Here is a 15,098-nt window from a genome sequence, read left to right as displayed (position 1 = left end):
GATCAAACTCTTATCGGATTATTAATCGGCGGATTATGTTCTTGATGTGTATAAAATTCTCCATCACTGAAACGTGTAATATTCTTTCCTATTTTTTATCTTTTTCCCTTTTTGTACAAGTTGCTGGAGAAAAGTTTGGTGTCAAATTTTGGCTGAGTTTTGTTACCAGCCAATTTGGTGCATGGATTGGTTGGTACCCTTTCCCCTTGTTGATTGACGACAGAACTACCTACCCAAGTTTCACATCTTTAACTCAATCGAGTCATTTAACGTTATAAAATTGACTGTCTAACAACATAACATGTTATATTAGTAATCAAATAAATTTCTGCAGAGCTAAATTTACTAAGACCAATTTTTCCAAATGCGTCTCTTAAACTACTGGATTTCTCAAATGCTAGCTCTAGGAAGCTGTAAACCTTTAAAGCATAAGATGCAAATAAGTCTCTCCAGGTTTATGACCCGGGAAGGGAAATTTGGGTGATTCACAGTATCTGGGAAACCCTGCGTCTCCAAGCACACCGCGGCGTGTTTTTGTACACGATCCGCCTTTCCCCTTCACATTGTCCAACATGTTACTTGTGTAGAACTGCAGCCCTGGTATGTCGGTCCACAGCTCTAGTTGTCGCCCCTACACACTGTCATGCAACGCCGCTGCCTTCCTCAAATGCTTGTGACTCAGAAGCCTCGAAGGGTCAAGCGCACAGTTGATGTCATATCCGTCAGGCAGCCCATTGATCTTGCTTACAATTTCTTGGGGCTAAAGGAACTCATAGGGTGTTCCTTTCATAAGGACAGTTTCACCTGTGGGAATGAGTTGGTCATTATCCGGTGTGACCCTGGACCCAAAAATCTGGATCCTGTGCGAGAGGATGCCGCCACTGCTTTGCCCGCGGATATTCCAGTGGGTGTGGTGGGCTAGGTTCACCGGAGTGACCTTGTTATGAGCCTTGGCTTCCATCCTAATAGCAGAAAAATGTTACTCTTGGTTACTTTTTTGACAAAGCGATATTCTGAACTACTTTAACATATGGAAAAGGGAACTCAAACTACGCATACTGCCTTGACCAACTGGCCTAACTCACATATCCAATCTGTAAATTACAAAATTACCAAATATAATAGTTTAAAATCTATTTTTGGAATGTAATTTACAACAATACAAACTAATCAAAACTCACTACTTATTTATGTACCAGAAGCTACAGAAGAAATCCAAATATATATTTTCCAAAGTAAAAATATGACAATTATGTCAATTCGATGGAGGTTTGAGCCCCAAGTGCAACCTTGATGAAGACATCCTCCAATGTGGTGTCGGCTAGACCCCAAGCGAAAACTGTGAACCTGCTCTTTGCATTCTCAACTGCTTCAAACACATCTGCAATTCTGACCTCGTGTTTTGGCAACTCAAACTTCTGGGTTCCGGATAGATGGTATATCCTGTTAGCACTTGGGGAGAGACTCCGCACCATGTTCTCCACCTCTTGCTCGTGATCCGAAGATGTTGTCATTGTGAACACATAAAATCCTCCATATCTTGCTTTCAGCTGAGTACACCATTATAATAAGTTAACAGAGTGTTATGCAGAAAGTATCTAGGAAAACCGATATCTATCTTATGCAGGTGCTATGACACTAAGTTAGGATTACCTCTTTCGGGTTTCCAATGCACTGCAAGCTACCATCCACAAAAACTCCTAAGCGATCACACAGAACCTCCGCCTCTTCCATGGAATGTGCTGGAGATACGCAAACAAGCTTTATGAGTAAACACAGAAGCAAAAGCGGTCATTATGCTGTTACTTAACACTACTCCATACAGTACCAAGCCTCATAGATTTTATAATTGGCAATACAGTAACTGGAGGGGAGGAAGGGAGAGAGAGTACTGGTTAGGATGATTGCCCGGCCTTGTTTTGCACGCTTCACAACAGTCCATAAGTTGTTTCTTGAAGCTGGATCAAGTCCAGTACTGGGCTCATCCATGTAAACAACCTACAAGGAATTTGTAAAGGAACATGGAATAAGTAGAGCAGCATATTGGGATAACAGATCTAACTTTCGAGCCAAAGTAGCTTTGACAGAGAACGAAGGCGTACTTTGGGATCCCCTATAAGTGAGATTGCAACACTAAGCCTTCTCTTCATGCCTCCACTGTACTTTCCAGCTTGTTTGTCTGCAACCCCGCCGTGAAATAGATTGACACTTTTCAAAGATTCTTCCACTGCCTTCAGCAACAAAATTGGGACGTGAAGCAAATCAATTAAACTTAAGATCTTATTCTCAAAATAATAATTTCGATCGCTATTTCTACACTACTAGATATCTACTTACTTGTTTTAATACAGAACCTTTGAGGTTCTTAAGTCTTCCATAGAATAACAGATGCTCCCTTCCCGTCAAGGTTTCCCATAGCAGGCTACAGAAATGTCCGGAAAAACAAGAATTTAATCAGGTTTGAAATATTTAAGGAAAACTTTGCCTTAAGCATAAGGGAAAAGTTCCAGCAGCTTACTCATGCTGTGGACAAACACCCATGCTGGTGTATATTTCATCCATCTGAGTCCGGATGTCCATACCTTGAACGTATGCAGTGCCAGAGGTTGGCTTTGTGAGACCAATCATCTGCAGAAAGATAGATACATATAACATTTGAAGTTTTGAAGAACAAGAAAGCATAAGATTGAAGGCGATTTCTTGATGTACAAAAATACTGGGTAGCACACAAATATGATCCTCACCAGCAGAAGAAAAATATGTTAAAGGAATTTTCACGTACGTAAGTTAAAGTTCAAAAGGGTATACTCACCATACTGATAAAAGAGGTCTTCCCAGCACCATTAGGGCCAAGCATACCAAAGCACTCCCCTCGAGACAAAGCAAGAGACAACCCTCTCACAGCAATTTTTCAGGGTTTCCGTCTCTTCCAGGATAAACCTTTTTGAGGTTGTCGCAGATGACTGAATGCGTTGTATCTGAACCCAGTAGCAACTTTTCAACCCTCTCCCTCTGGAAAGGAAGTGTTAGCGTTATCCACGGGCATAACTTAGACACATCAACTTGACTAGGATGAAAAAAAAACATAAAGATATGACAGGCATGGATGAAGCAAACACCAGTGAAACTTATAAGCGTCAATAAGAAGAATAAGGTGAAATTTTATCTATCCGCCAAAATGATCTGAAAAGTGCTTAGAACAATTTGTACCATATAAACTGGCTTTTATTTTTTTTTTTCATAGACTGGCTTTTCCAGTGTGTTAATTGGATGCCTTAATCTGATTATGTAAGTGCAGGAAACAGTTACCTCTTGAACGACATCAGGTTTCTCCATCTCAACAGAAACTTTAGATCCCTGCCTTTGCAAACTACGCATCCTAAGGGATGGCAGTTTCTTCTTCGTAAAGCGTTGGAAGCAAAAGAAAGTACCCTTCCCAGTTCCTGATGACACAGCTTGATCTACGTAATATGCAAAAAGAAGCACCACAAACCACTCGACAACCATGATAATCAAAACCTCCGCCATCCCATTATCGCTGTCACTCAAATCTCCCCACCGCATCCCATCAGTCCCCATATAGTTTCCATTAAACGAATATTGGGCAAACTCATATAACCCACGATATAGAGAGAAGCCGGGATATAATTCCAGAACGATGATCCAACCTCCTACAACAATGCAAAATAATATTTTAAGGATCTGGCTTTGAGAAGTATAAGATATGTCGCATACTATAAGTTTTCGACATGAAATAGTTCTCACAGAAACAAACACATCAAAGCAACAAATACTTCATTTTCACAAATATTTTCACTTACTAGGGAATGATGTATCTTGAACAAAAAATTGAAAAAGAAAGGCTCCCAAAAGCCCAGTTCCAAAGACAAATATGTAACCAATAACTGTTATGAACAGGAAACATGAGAAGCATGTCAATCAACTCATCTTGTTAGATCAAAGCTGAGAATAACCCACTACTTTTCAAACGAATATAAATAGACACCATCAAACCTGCAGCAGTCTTCACGTCTGAAAACAATGCAGCTACTAGAAAAGCCAGCGATATTTGCAAGTTTATATAGATGAAGTAAAATACAAATTGGATGCTGTAGTCATTCATTGAGAAGAATTTTAACCCTGTAATGAAGTCAACTTCGTTAAAAGAATCGAAGTAAATCCATGCTGAGATAGTTGTCTGAGTAGTCGTATTCTTACCTATACCCGAGCCAAATATAACAAAGCACAGCATGTAGATTGAAGATATTGTAAAAAAGTAAGTATAAGAAATCATCCAATAAGGTCCATCACCGAGCCCATGCATTTTCATCATGATTCTCAGTTTCTGTTGTTTCTCGTAGACCAGGGACGTCAAAACAACCTATAGCAGAATTGGGCAAGAAAGGGAAACTATAAGTGTGTGTATCGTAGATCAGCATTTCTCTGTAACATACAGGACAATATGGAACAAAGGACGTAAATTTAGCAGAATCAATGTCAACAAACAGGACTGATAGACTTGAGAAAGTCCTAATATGGAAGAAGTAGCTTCATGTACTTACCGGGAACAGCTGTAAAATGACCCATGTAAAGAAGAGTGTACCAAGAAGAGAAGAAAAATCCAGCCTGAGTTTGGTTTCAGTCTTGGGCATTTCTTTCACAAACTCAAACAGCATCTCCATACCAGATCCTTGTACAGACTGAAGGTATGCATTGGATGCCTGCGAACACAAACGTTAGCACTTATTATTTTAAAGTCATTTAGTGCAGATACTGTGATCGGTAGCAGAAAAGAGCGCTGAACAAATAAACAAGTTATAGATACATTACCAGATTCACTGAGCGTGGAAGGCGCAACAAAGCAATAGGAGCACTGCCTGTGTCATTCTTAAAGGTTGAATTGTACCATATGCTTACATTAAAATTGTTCTCATTTGAGTTAGAGAAATCATAGGCTGAAAAAAAAAAAAAAATACCCTGTCGGTATTCGCGCCTACAGTATAGTTATACATCAAATCAATCAACACAGCTAGATATATGAAGTCGATAACCTGAAAGTATTTCATTAATCTTCCTCTCTGAATTGCTCTTTTTGTAACCTTTATAGAGCTCACTGTTTATCTCAGAGGAACTATTCCGCCACAAATGTAAACCTTGAACGCATCTAACCTCTGGGTTTAAGGAAAAAATCAAAGACAAATATTTAAGGTGGCATGCAACAATAAATTAAACTTTCAAGTGGATTGAACAAGCAATCTTCACTCAAATGAATGCACCGCGGATGTGCACCAGAGAGAATTAAAGCATCCTAAGATATATCATAGATAAAGGGTAAAGATATTTTACCTTGTTGGATCTCAATGGATGATATGTTATATAGAACAGAATATATAGAGTTTTGTGGGCATTGGCTCTGAACAATATATAGGGGAAGATCCCAATAGAAAGCCGGATCAAGGAAGTTGGAATACTCAGGCATCGATTCTGAGCCCTGAAACATTTCATAAAAAAGTTTCTTCATGAAACATTTAACAAGAACAAAGTAATGTATGATACTTGAGATGAAAAAAAAGAAATAGAACTTCAATACAACAGGAAAAAGTAGCAGCGTAGAGAAAAAAATAACTTACTGAAGCACTACGGGCTAAATAATCCGGATCAGATGAATTCAGAGTAGAAGAACTTCTGAACATATTCCCAGCCAAAACTATAAGAACGCAAAGAAAACGGTCAGCACTATTATACTAAACCGAAAAAGAAACTCATTCCAACAAATACTGATCAAAATAAGTCATAAGGTGAAACTAGTAAAATACAAAATTGACATACTAAAACACATTCCTGAGAGAGATTTAGAGGACAATACCTTCTCCAAGAGATTGATTTTTCCCGTGAACAGTACAGTTACAGGACAGGATCCTGTCCTCTTACAAGACTCACTTGGCAAGTCTGTATATGGAATACCATCAGAAATGACGGCTCGATATTTAGGAGCTGGCACTTGTAGCAATGGAGGCCATTGTGGAGGATCAGGAATGGGGCAACTGGTCCCTTGTGTTAAACTTGAGTATTCCAGTCCACAAACTTCCTCACACTTACCATCGCCGTTTGTATCAATACAACTGCAACCACACCTGTTTTCGGCCTTATCCAGTTCATTGTTGACCAATTTTTGGACGAGAACGAGCATTAGACACAGGAGAATTGGAAATGAAACTAGCCGAATATTCTGTTTGATATTTCTTTTCTGCATAAAAGAATACAATATGGTATCAGTCTGGAACAAAGTTGAATGACAAGCTTTTTTTATTCAATTTTCTTCGACTTTGTTTCCATTTATTGGCACGGTTGATTGTTTTAGAGCGCAGAATCGTCATCAGATTTTATACAAAGCATTATTTGTAGAATTCACAAAACCAGGATGACCCAATTTACCGTTGCTCATATACAAGAAAAACAGCTTATCAACACAAAAAACGAATAATCTGGTACAAATTAACCAATAATTTACAAAACTAAAACGAACCCTGAAAGTTAAAATGTGGGACAAAGTAAAAAGGAAAAGATAAACGCTTGATCAACAAGCAACCAAGAATCTCCAACATATGTGCCAAAAAAAAGAAAACAAAAGGGGAAAAGAAAAGAATGAAAACCCAGAATTCTTCATCGATTTCTTAATTATTTCTACAATTTTCCTCAGTTTTCAAACATCAAACTCTAAAAATATTCACAAACAAGAAGAGAGAAGGGAGAGAGACCTGGAAAGTTAGGTTCTTTCTGAGCAGAGCATTGGCCTGAGTCCAGAAGCTGGCAGGCCCATGGGATGTATCCGCCATCGAACTACTTCCACTGCTTGGCAAGAAATGAGACCGTTGATCTCAACTTCCAAAACAGTAAAACCCCAGAATTCAAATTTCCCACTAAAAATTAAAACTTTGTCATCTCATTGCTGCCACCTTTCCCCTCTGAGAATCTGCTGCTAATCTGCTCCGCTGCTGCCGCTGCAGATACGATATGGGCAACTGGAATTTGGAAAGGACGCGACTTTTTGCTATTACATGCGCTGCAGTAGCAGCAGATACGATGCTATATAGGTAAAAGAGTCAAACGAATCCGAAATAAACCAAACAAAATTAAATTTTCTAGGCCGCTGCCGTCTGCTGATCCATGTTCCCTTCGCTGAAAGTACCATCCTGCCCTTTTACCGCGTTTTTTGACTCTTCTTATCTAAGATTATCATAAATACAACGAAATATAAACTAAATTAATAAGTTAAGAGATCAACCAACTACGAAGAACCAAACCAACCAAGTATTTTTCTTGGATCTTGTGGGTTGTGATAACATCAAATCAATGGACGATGCTTCTACGGCTAGGATAAATTTTTTAGTATGTCGGAAATGCAGTCCAGTATATTGATTGGAAATTTATTTTTTAACTTTCTGACTAATTATATTAATACACTTGGTATATTAGGTCGTATTCCTAACACACATAAACTTTTCTTTGCAATGAGAAAATTGGTCAAACAAATTCTCATATAAAATGTAGTTTCTTGTTTGACAAGATATGTAATATATTATATAAAATAAAAAGTTTGATATGAATTGCACTCTTAGTATTTATGATTGCATTGCCAAAATTTAATATGTTTTGAATCAAACTAAGGTTTCAACCGCCACTAATGAATTTTTGCTATCTTGAGCTAATACCACTTTCGCATGCTAATAGTTTCACCAAATCACGTCCGCGCACTAATTTATCTGTTTAAGAGTGTTTTTAAAAAAAAAAAAATACTAAAAACACAATTTGACCTGTTTAAACTAACTGTGATTGTGTGTGACTTAAAAAATTAAAAGTATTTTTGAGCCATAATTAAAACAGATTTTTGGACAAGGTGCGCCTAATCTCATGTAGATACGAAGAGACATTTGTACCCGTTGTGCATGTTGAGCTAGTAACTTGAGCGCAACAGATTTTGCACGAGATCTTAATCCGCTACTCTCTTTCTTTCGAGCCTAAGCCTACATTTGCTTAGTATTGGAATGCTTTCAAGTATAGACTTTGGTACTTGTCACATGCTTTTTGAAGAAATACTTGAAACATAAGCGCTTATCAACGAAAGTGCTTCCTACATAAGCATTTTCTAAACGAGGTTTCTTTGGCTACCTACCATCTCCCAGCCTCTTTGAGGCATTTTGAACCAAAGAAACTTGAAAGTGACGCATTCTCAAGATCCCTAGTAATTCAACTCAAACTTTTCAGCAATTTAATGGAAACATATGTATTTGGGTGTTGACTGTTGTGCTGTCTTTGTTGCTTACAGTACAAGTTACTCGCAAAATTACAGAGAAATTTCACCAACATTTACTTAACTATCAGCCAATCACGCTGTCGTTACCCTTCAATCAACCCCTTTGATTTCGCTTCTGCAACGACAGTATACAATCTCGGTCGCTTACCTTGATTCCTGCATCTCAGTTTGAGTTAATGAAAGCTAACTATGGGCTGTGAAGCTACCTTCAGCAAATTCTACTGACATTACGGCTTTTCTCTTCTTCATTGTGTCCAGGTTCCGCACTTTCATTCCTCCCACCAAGTCCGCAGCGCGTCCATCAAAACTGCAAGCGTTTTTCATTTGTACAACAGTAGAATTTGTCCACAGCCCAATTTGTTCTCAAAACAGCAACTAAATCGAAAAAACGAACACAATGACGATACTTATTACACGCGAAGGCTGGAAAATGTGGTGACCAGAGAGAGAGGAGTTGTGTACGTTGAGCTTAATCTTATAAACATATCAGAGTCCTCTGCAGAATTTCCCGACATACATTTCGCATGAGGGCATGCGTTTGTCACCTTAACACAGTAAGTTCATCTCAACAGTGTGAAATTTGCTCGGGAACAAAACAATGACTTGCAATCAGAACCCGAAATGCGTAACTTCCTACCCGAAAATAATGAAAGAAGAACTCCGTACACGAAATTTGTAACACAAACTATCAAATTTGATTACTTGTTTACGCACCAGCAGCTACACAAGAAACAGAAATGAGTATTTCCAAAAGTAAAACGAATTTGACATACAAAAATATGGCATATTCATATCGATTCAGTGGAGGCTTGTGCCCCAACGGCAACCTTGATGCAGACATCCTCTAAGTCTCAGGTGGTGTCAGCTCGACCCCATGCGAAAACTGCAAACCTGCTCTTCAGTCTCAACTGCTTCGAACACGTCAAAAAGTTTAAGAAACCTTGCAAGTTGTAGTTGTGAGGATTTTGACGGACTTAAGTTACTGCTCGTATTACTAATTTGTTTTGAGGTGAAACCTTAACTTCTTCGATTTAAAAAATCCGCATATGTCAACATAAATTCAGCAAGAAACTAGAAATCAGATCATTGGAACAGGAATCCTTGCTTGTTTAAGAACATAGAATTCCACTCCTTAAGGCCCACGTAAACAATAACAATGGGGGCTATCTATAATAATAAGATGTGCTCCAAGAAATTGAAGCATTAATGCATTATTATATATTTCATCTTCCTTAAGGTTCAAGTTAATGAACAAATCTTTAGGGGCCATTTGGTATCTTTCTTGTATTTAATTTTTTGTTTTTAAAATGATGAGTGTAGCTAAATTACTACCAAGATTCTAAAAGACGTTAGGTATTAATTGGGCAGTGAGCAGGGCCCAAGCGCCTTGGCATTTAGGTAGGGTCTAGGCAGATACCTAGGTAGGTTTAGGCGTCATTTCTTAATTTTTAGAACGCCTATGAATTAATTAAAGCTATAACCGCTGCTTAGGTGTGAAGTTTTAGAGCAATGATGTAGACATAGAATTTCTCGTTTAGATGGTTTCAATAAAAAAAAAATTAAATCTAAGAAGGATACCAAATGCCCTTGGTTTTTTGTTGTAAAATATATTTTTGTAGATATTTCCTTTGTCAAACTAGATTATACAAATGATGAAGAAAAAGATTGGCGACCGGTGACCACCTCATAAAGTCACAAGTCAAAAACCACACGAAATTTCACCAATATTTCTCCCTAAATTTTGAATGGAAATTTAAACAAATTTTGCAACAAAGTTAAGACTTTTCTTATATATTTCTTTAATGAGACGAATCGTGGCACCATTTTTTCTACACAACTTTTGATGTAAATTTTTGTGAAACTGACTATGTAATATATTTTAATGATTCAAATTGTTTATTTTTTAGAATATAATTCTTAGATCATTCTTGTAAAAAAAAAAAAAAAAAAAAAAAGACAAATCCAAAATCATTAAGACATTCATTTGTAGTGAAAAAAAATGGACAAATACAGTAACAACCCTCAGCCCTTAATTCAACAATCATACAATTTCAAGTTTGGATGATTTTTGGTAAACATCATCTTCGAAAGAAGACGTAGAAGATAGACGGTTCAGATCGTTGAAATACATTTCAAAACGAGCCCTAAAAACGTGTCAAAAATTGTGAAAAGAATTGCTACCACAGACCCGTCCTTGTCCCCTTATTTAATTGCATATTTTAAATGAAAGAAATAATTTCCCTGGCATTTTTTGAGTGTACAAGTAGTGGAAGAACATGAAAGTGCACAGTATTAAGCATATCAAACATTTCAAATGATCAAGTTCACCGTATAAAGCACAGCAAACACGAAACTGCAGATAAACTGACAATCCTCTATACAATACACGCTACGATACGAATGGCTAGAAATCGCGTCACAAGACTGAATAAACCAACCATGTCTGAGACTTAATGCACGAAACCTATGATGTACATTCACTCATAAAACATCACAAACGCAGACAAATCACGCGAGGCTCTTGGCCGATGACCACAACCTTCTAAACTACAGACGCCGTTACAGTTTAACAACAATTTGAATCGCAGAATGCATAAATAGAAAACCGAGACCAATGCCTGAAACTTTATATTGAAATCGCCTCATCAATCACCTTCTCCATCCTGCTTGGGTTACCTTTCCTGCAAAAAGCAAACAATATTCAAGGCGGGGATTGGAAGCAGAAAGAGAAGATGAGATTAAAAGTTAAGGCTTCGAAGTTTTATAAGGTAAATCATCGTGCTGAATGGGAGTATATTGTTGAGATTATATGTTGAAATGGCAGGCTGTAGACTCAAGTTGTTAAAACAAAAACTAAAACAACTCGTATGTAACGAGTGACAGCTCTGGAAGATTAGATAGAATTGAAAGAAGTTCAGGATATTCTCTTAATTGTGAATCTCTCATGACCAAATATATGTCCAAACAGACTAGGGGAAAGTCAAGAATTAACCTATAAAGAACGCAAAAATCATACCATTTCCATCGCTCGAAGTTGCCAGAGGTCTGTCACTTTTAGTTCCTCCTTTGCCACCTGTTTGAACATGTCGTCGTGTCCTTGGTGAATGTGAGCTGATTTTGGCATTAGTTGCTGATGACAGAGAATGACGGCGAGTGGAGTTATTTTTGTCAGTCACATCTTGTGCCAACCTAGGGGAGCCTTGAGCTCTAAGCTTTGCCTTTGCAGATTCAGTTGCTGCCATATAACTTGGTACTGTTGGACTGCTTTGCAACCCATTCTCCGAATGTTCTTGTTTTGCTGGAGTAGAAGCTTTCCTGTTAGATTTCTGGTTGTCATTGGTTGTTAAATCTTCCTTTTGGCTCAAAACCCCGTTTGAGGATGAGATATTTTCATCCTGCCCATTGCTCTCTGTTAAAATCTTCGACTCAATTGCAGCTTCAGCACTAGGCGTATTCACATCTTTACTAGTGCTATCTGTCAAAGGCTTCGGATCTTCTGCAGCTTGATCAATATATGATATGTTAATTACCTCTTTAGGTGCCCATGGTTCAGGGATTATTTCTGTATCAGGCCGACTGGATGGAATCCAGGTTGGCTCTTTCTTAAACTTCTCGACAGAGTTACTAGTGCCTTCGACAACATCAGGAACCAAAGTGCTTGATGCCTTTTCCAAACTCTGCTTGATACCCTCAGCTTCACTTTCTGCCTGCACAGAGTTCTCTACAATGGGACTATGAACCTTCCTCAAATTACGCTTAACCTTTTCAAGCTCAACTTGTGGGTTTTCCTGCACTGGATCTGTATGATGGCTAGGAACTTTTCTAAGGTTACGCTTGGGTTTCTCAAATTCAGAGGTTGCTTGCACCGAGACACTTTCAACATTTGCAGAAGAAAGCCTCCGGCTATTGCGCTTTACCCTGCCTGTTTGAGCCTCCGGGTGCTTTCTCTGAGATTTTGGATCTGGAACTTTCCTTGGTTGGGGAACTGGTTTCCAAAAGTAGGTTGCTGACCATCGTTCCAACCAGTTTGAGACTGAATTTGGATTCCCAGGTTCATATTGCAAACTCAGAGGCATCACAGTAAGTGAGAAAGCAAGAAGCTGAAAAGAGCAAACCAAACTGTTAGACATCTCATACAAATCGGATACAGACACAGAAACTGATATGACAAATTCTGATTCAAATCTAGACCATTGTTACAATGTTGAACTTACCTTGAGAATGAAAACATTTGCTGACAGCTTTGCCATTTGAACTGACGTATTAACTCCAACAGGACTCACTAACTTGCCCTCCTGACAGACAATATATATGAGGAATATAATTAAAAAGTGGTACTACAGAATCTAAAAATAAATCTAGATAACTGACATTAGCAACCCATGTAGCAGGTGAATGAACCTAGACGTCTTCATATATTATCCAATAGCAGTTCCGAATATATTTGGGGATGGAGAAAAGATGAGAGTAATAAAGAGTAGTTGATGAACGACCAAGTATTTGAAACATTTACCAGAGGCATCACACTGCATATGTTTTGCACTTGAAGCCCAATATCAGACTGCCTCACCCGTTTTCCACGAGCGAGCGCCTGACACTTGACAATGCCCGTCATACTGAACAGAGTAGCAACAGCTTGTCTCCGAACCAGGTGCCCACGGATAAGCGCCTGTAACCTTATTATTCCTTTGAGAGCCCAAAATGCTCGGCGTGCCTTCACATAATATACCAATTCATTCAGTAATTTGTAATCTCAATTAAAAAAATTGATACAATGAGCAGTAGACAAAACAAACAAATTTAATCCACTGGACTTACTAGATAACCCCTAAAGGCAGCCTGAGCCTTTGTTGCAGCTTGCTCTTGCCTGATTCTCTCAGGATCAAGCGGCACCAAATCATGTGGCGCGGATCCTTGTGTTTCTATACTTTGAATTCCTGGACTTCCATCACTTAATACACTTGGAGTTTCCTTGTTCTCCAATTCTAATTCTCGGTTGTTATCTATGGTGTTGGTGGTTTCATGGAAAGCCACAGGTGGATCCGAAGAATAATCAGCTCCGGTTGCCCTGGCGGCAACCACCACCTCTTTCTCATTTGAAATTTTCTATACACAATGGCAAAAGACAAATACAGAATTTGTGTAAGTTGTTAGGTTAATTACATAAAGGGGAGAGTAATTAAACTTATGAAATTGAAGAGATCGCATCGATGCGAAGGCAACTCTACGAAAATGAAAGTGAAGTCCGCTTTACGTCAATATTAAAGGAAACATTTGAGTATACCGTCTATAGTTTTACCTCTCTTCCTTTAGGAATGCCAGCTTTTGAAGATTTCTTTCCAAAGAGCACCGTTTTGATCCATTTTGCCGGCGATTTGCCCATCTCAGGAAGGCCAAGGGCCAGAAAATCCTGAGGCCCGCTTGCTGCATCATTCCATATGGATAAAATTTCAAAATTTACGTAAATTGCAACTTGAGTAAACGAAATCAACCCGTATTGATGTCATGCAATCCAAAGACAAAAGAAAACAAACAACAAAGCAATGCAATCTCGCAAAAATTTCAAAAACCAAACATGTTTTCAGTATATGCCAGTTTTTCCATATGGATCAAAATACACACCAAAAGAGCAACAGAGAGAGATCCTCAATACATCTCGCTTTCGATCTCAACGGACACACCCAAACTTCAAACTGAATTCACTAAAACCTTGAAAAACCAAGTTCCAAGCCTCATTGAGCTCTTCAATCAATGTAATTAACGTTATAGTCAAAATCCATTAATACTTTAATAGCAGTATCAAATGCAATCACCTCAAAGTCAATTGACATTACAAGAAATCTAGAGCTCCATTAACTTACACTAATCAAGATAACATCTCCACAACAAATTATCATTAACCAAAAACTCCAGAAAAAAAACTGCAAATCACAGCACTTTCACTTAAATCTAACTAAAAACTCCACAAGCCACAAGATCTTGCAGCTTAATTAACCTGCTAATCATATTAGGCACAGCTAAACCAGATCTGAAACTTACCTCACAAATGTGGACCTTCCAAACCCCAAATCTACAATTCCTGAAGAAATCAAAAAAACCAGAAACCCAAAATTTTTCAGCCAAAATTAGCAAAACCCAGAAAAAAAGATTTGAGCTTTCTGCAACAGAATGCAGAAAGATTGAAGATTTACAGAGAAACAAAGAACAAAGAAGGAAAAATGTACCATGAGTGAGTGAGACAGTGTGCAATTGTGCATAAAACCCAGAAAAAAATTCAATCCAAATATAAAGAAAACTGAAAAAGCTTCAACCTTTGCTTTCACTCTGCAGTCTGAACTGATGCGACCTAAATTTAATACCTAAATTTCAAAAAATTGGGTGACTGCAAAAAAATGGAATCCGGTACGGTTAGACGTAGGGTAACAAAATTGGGGTCGTTCACAAATTCCCAGCTGGACTGGAGACTGTCAGATTGTTTTGACCGATTGGTTGGATTGGGAGTTGTACTGCAATCCAACGGTGAGAACAGTGATCTTATGGTGATGTTGGTTGTAGGGGATTATTGGGTTGGGTAGGCATAAAGATGCGTTGTCAGTCCCGAGTGTGCGGTTGGTTACTTCGGAACCAAGGGTGCCAGCGTCTTTGCATTCCCAAGCATGAGTGAAATTACGGTTATATCCTCCCAACTGTAAATTGAGCCCGAGGCGCGGTTGCGCGCGTGAATGATTTATAGCCGTTGGATTAGGCGGCGGTGGTCAAACGGGTCTAGAGAGTGAAGACTCGA

The 15,098-nt window shown here is 38.4% G+C and overlaps 2 protein-coding genes across 3 annotated transcripts; both read right to left on the bottom strand.

Moving 5' to 3' along the window:
• Positions 1-108: 108 nt before the first annotated feature.
• Positions 109-7,086, bottom strand: LOC103958744 (ABC transporter A family member 7). Its single transcript, XM_048590016.1, is given in 21 exon segments — positions 109-962; positions 1,290-1,550; positions 1,654-1,742; positions 1,893-1,998; positions 2,103-2,231; positions 2,338-2,422; positions 2,519-2,628; positions 2,813-2,913; positions 2,916-3,012; positions 3,310-3,671; positions 3,822-3,905; positions 4,015-4,140; positions 4,219-4,381; positions 4,563-4,721; positions 4,831-4,955; positions 5,052-5,171; positions 5,347-5,491; positions 5,631-5,707; positions 5,867-5,893; positions 5,896-6,247; positions 6,759-7,086. Coding segments are annotated over 21 exon segments (2,817 nt in total). The 5' UTR covers positions 6,837-7,086; the 3' UTR covers positions 109-941.
• Positions 7,087-10,597: 3,511 nt separating this feature from the next.
• On the bottom strand, positions 10,598-14,666 carry LOC103958745 (protein IQ-DOMAIN 31). 2 transcript variants are annotated; one of them, XM_009371054.3, is made up of 8 exons: positions 14,539-14,666; positions 14,354-14,393; positions 13,614-13,738; positions 13,133-13,420; positions 12,828-13,028; positions 12,529-12,609; positions 11,331-12,414; positions 10,598-10,995 (listed from the first exon to the last, which is right to left on the bottom strand). In XM_009371054.3, exons 3-8 carry the CDS (start codon positions 13,695-13,697, stop codon positions 10,964-10,966), a joined length of 1,770 nt encoding a protein of 589 aa, XP_009369329.2. In that variant the 5' UTR covers positions 13,698-13,738; positions 14,354-14,393; positions 14,539-14,666; the 3' UTR covers positions 10,598-10,963. The 2 variants fall into 2 exon arrangements, with proteins under 2 accessions (XP_009369329.2, XP_048445797.1); XM_048589840.1 differs by lacking the exons at positions 14,354-14,393; positions 14,539-14,666 and adding an exon at positions 13,937-14,035.
• Between the last annotated feature and the right edge of the window lie 432 nt (positions 14,667-15,098).

Source organism: the organism of the source record quoted next, unplaced genomic scaffold (assembly GCF_019419815.1).
Source record: "Pyrus x bretschneideri cultivar Hongxiangsu unplaced genomic scaffold, Pyrus_bretschneideri_v1 Contig3, whole genome shotgun sequence".
NCBI lineage: Eukaryota > Viridiplantae > Streptophyta > Magnoliopsida > Rosales > Rosaceae > Pyrus > Pyrus x bretschneideri.
Note: the sequence above shows the minus strand (reverse complement) of the source record. Positions and strands in the feature narration are given on the sequence as shown.

Coding starts and splice junctions, on each gene's coding strand:
- LOC103958745 (XM_009371054.3), bottom strand. CDS start 13,697: ATGGGCAAATCGCCGGCAAAATGGATCAAAACGGTGCTCTTTGGAAAG. Junction 12,610..12,827: donor TATGCAGTGTGATGCCTCTG/GTAAATGTTTCA, acceptor ATTGTCTGTCAG/GAGGGCAAGTTAGTGAGTCC. Junction 12,415..12,528: donor CAAATGTTTTCATTCTCAAG/GTAAGTTCAACA, acceptor TGCTCTTTTCAG/CTTCTTGCTTTCTCACTTAC.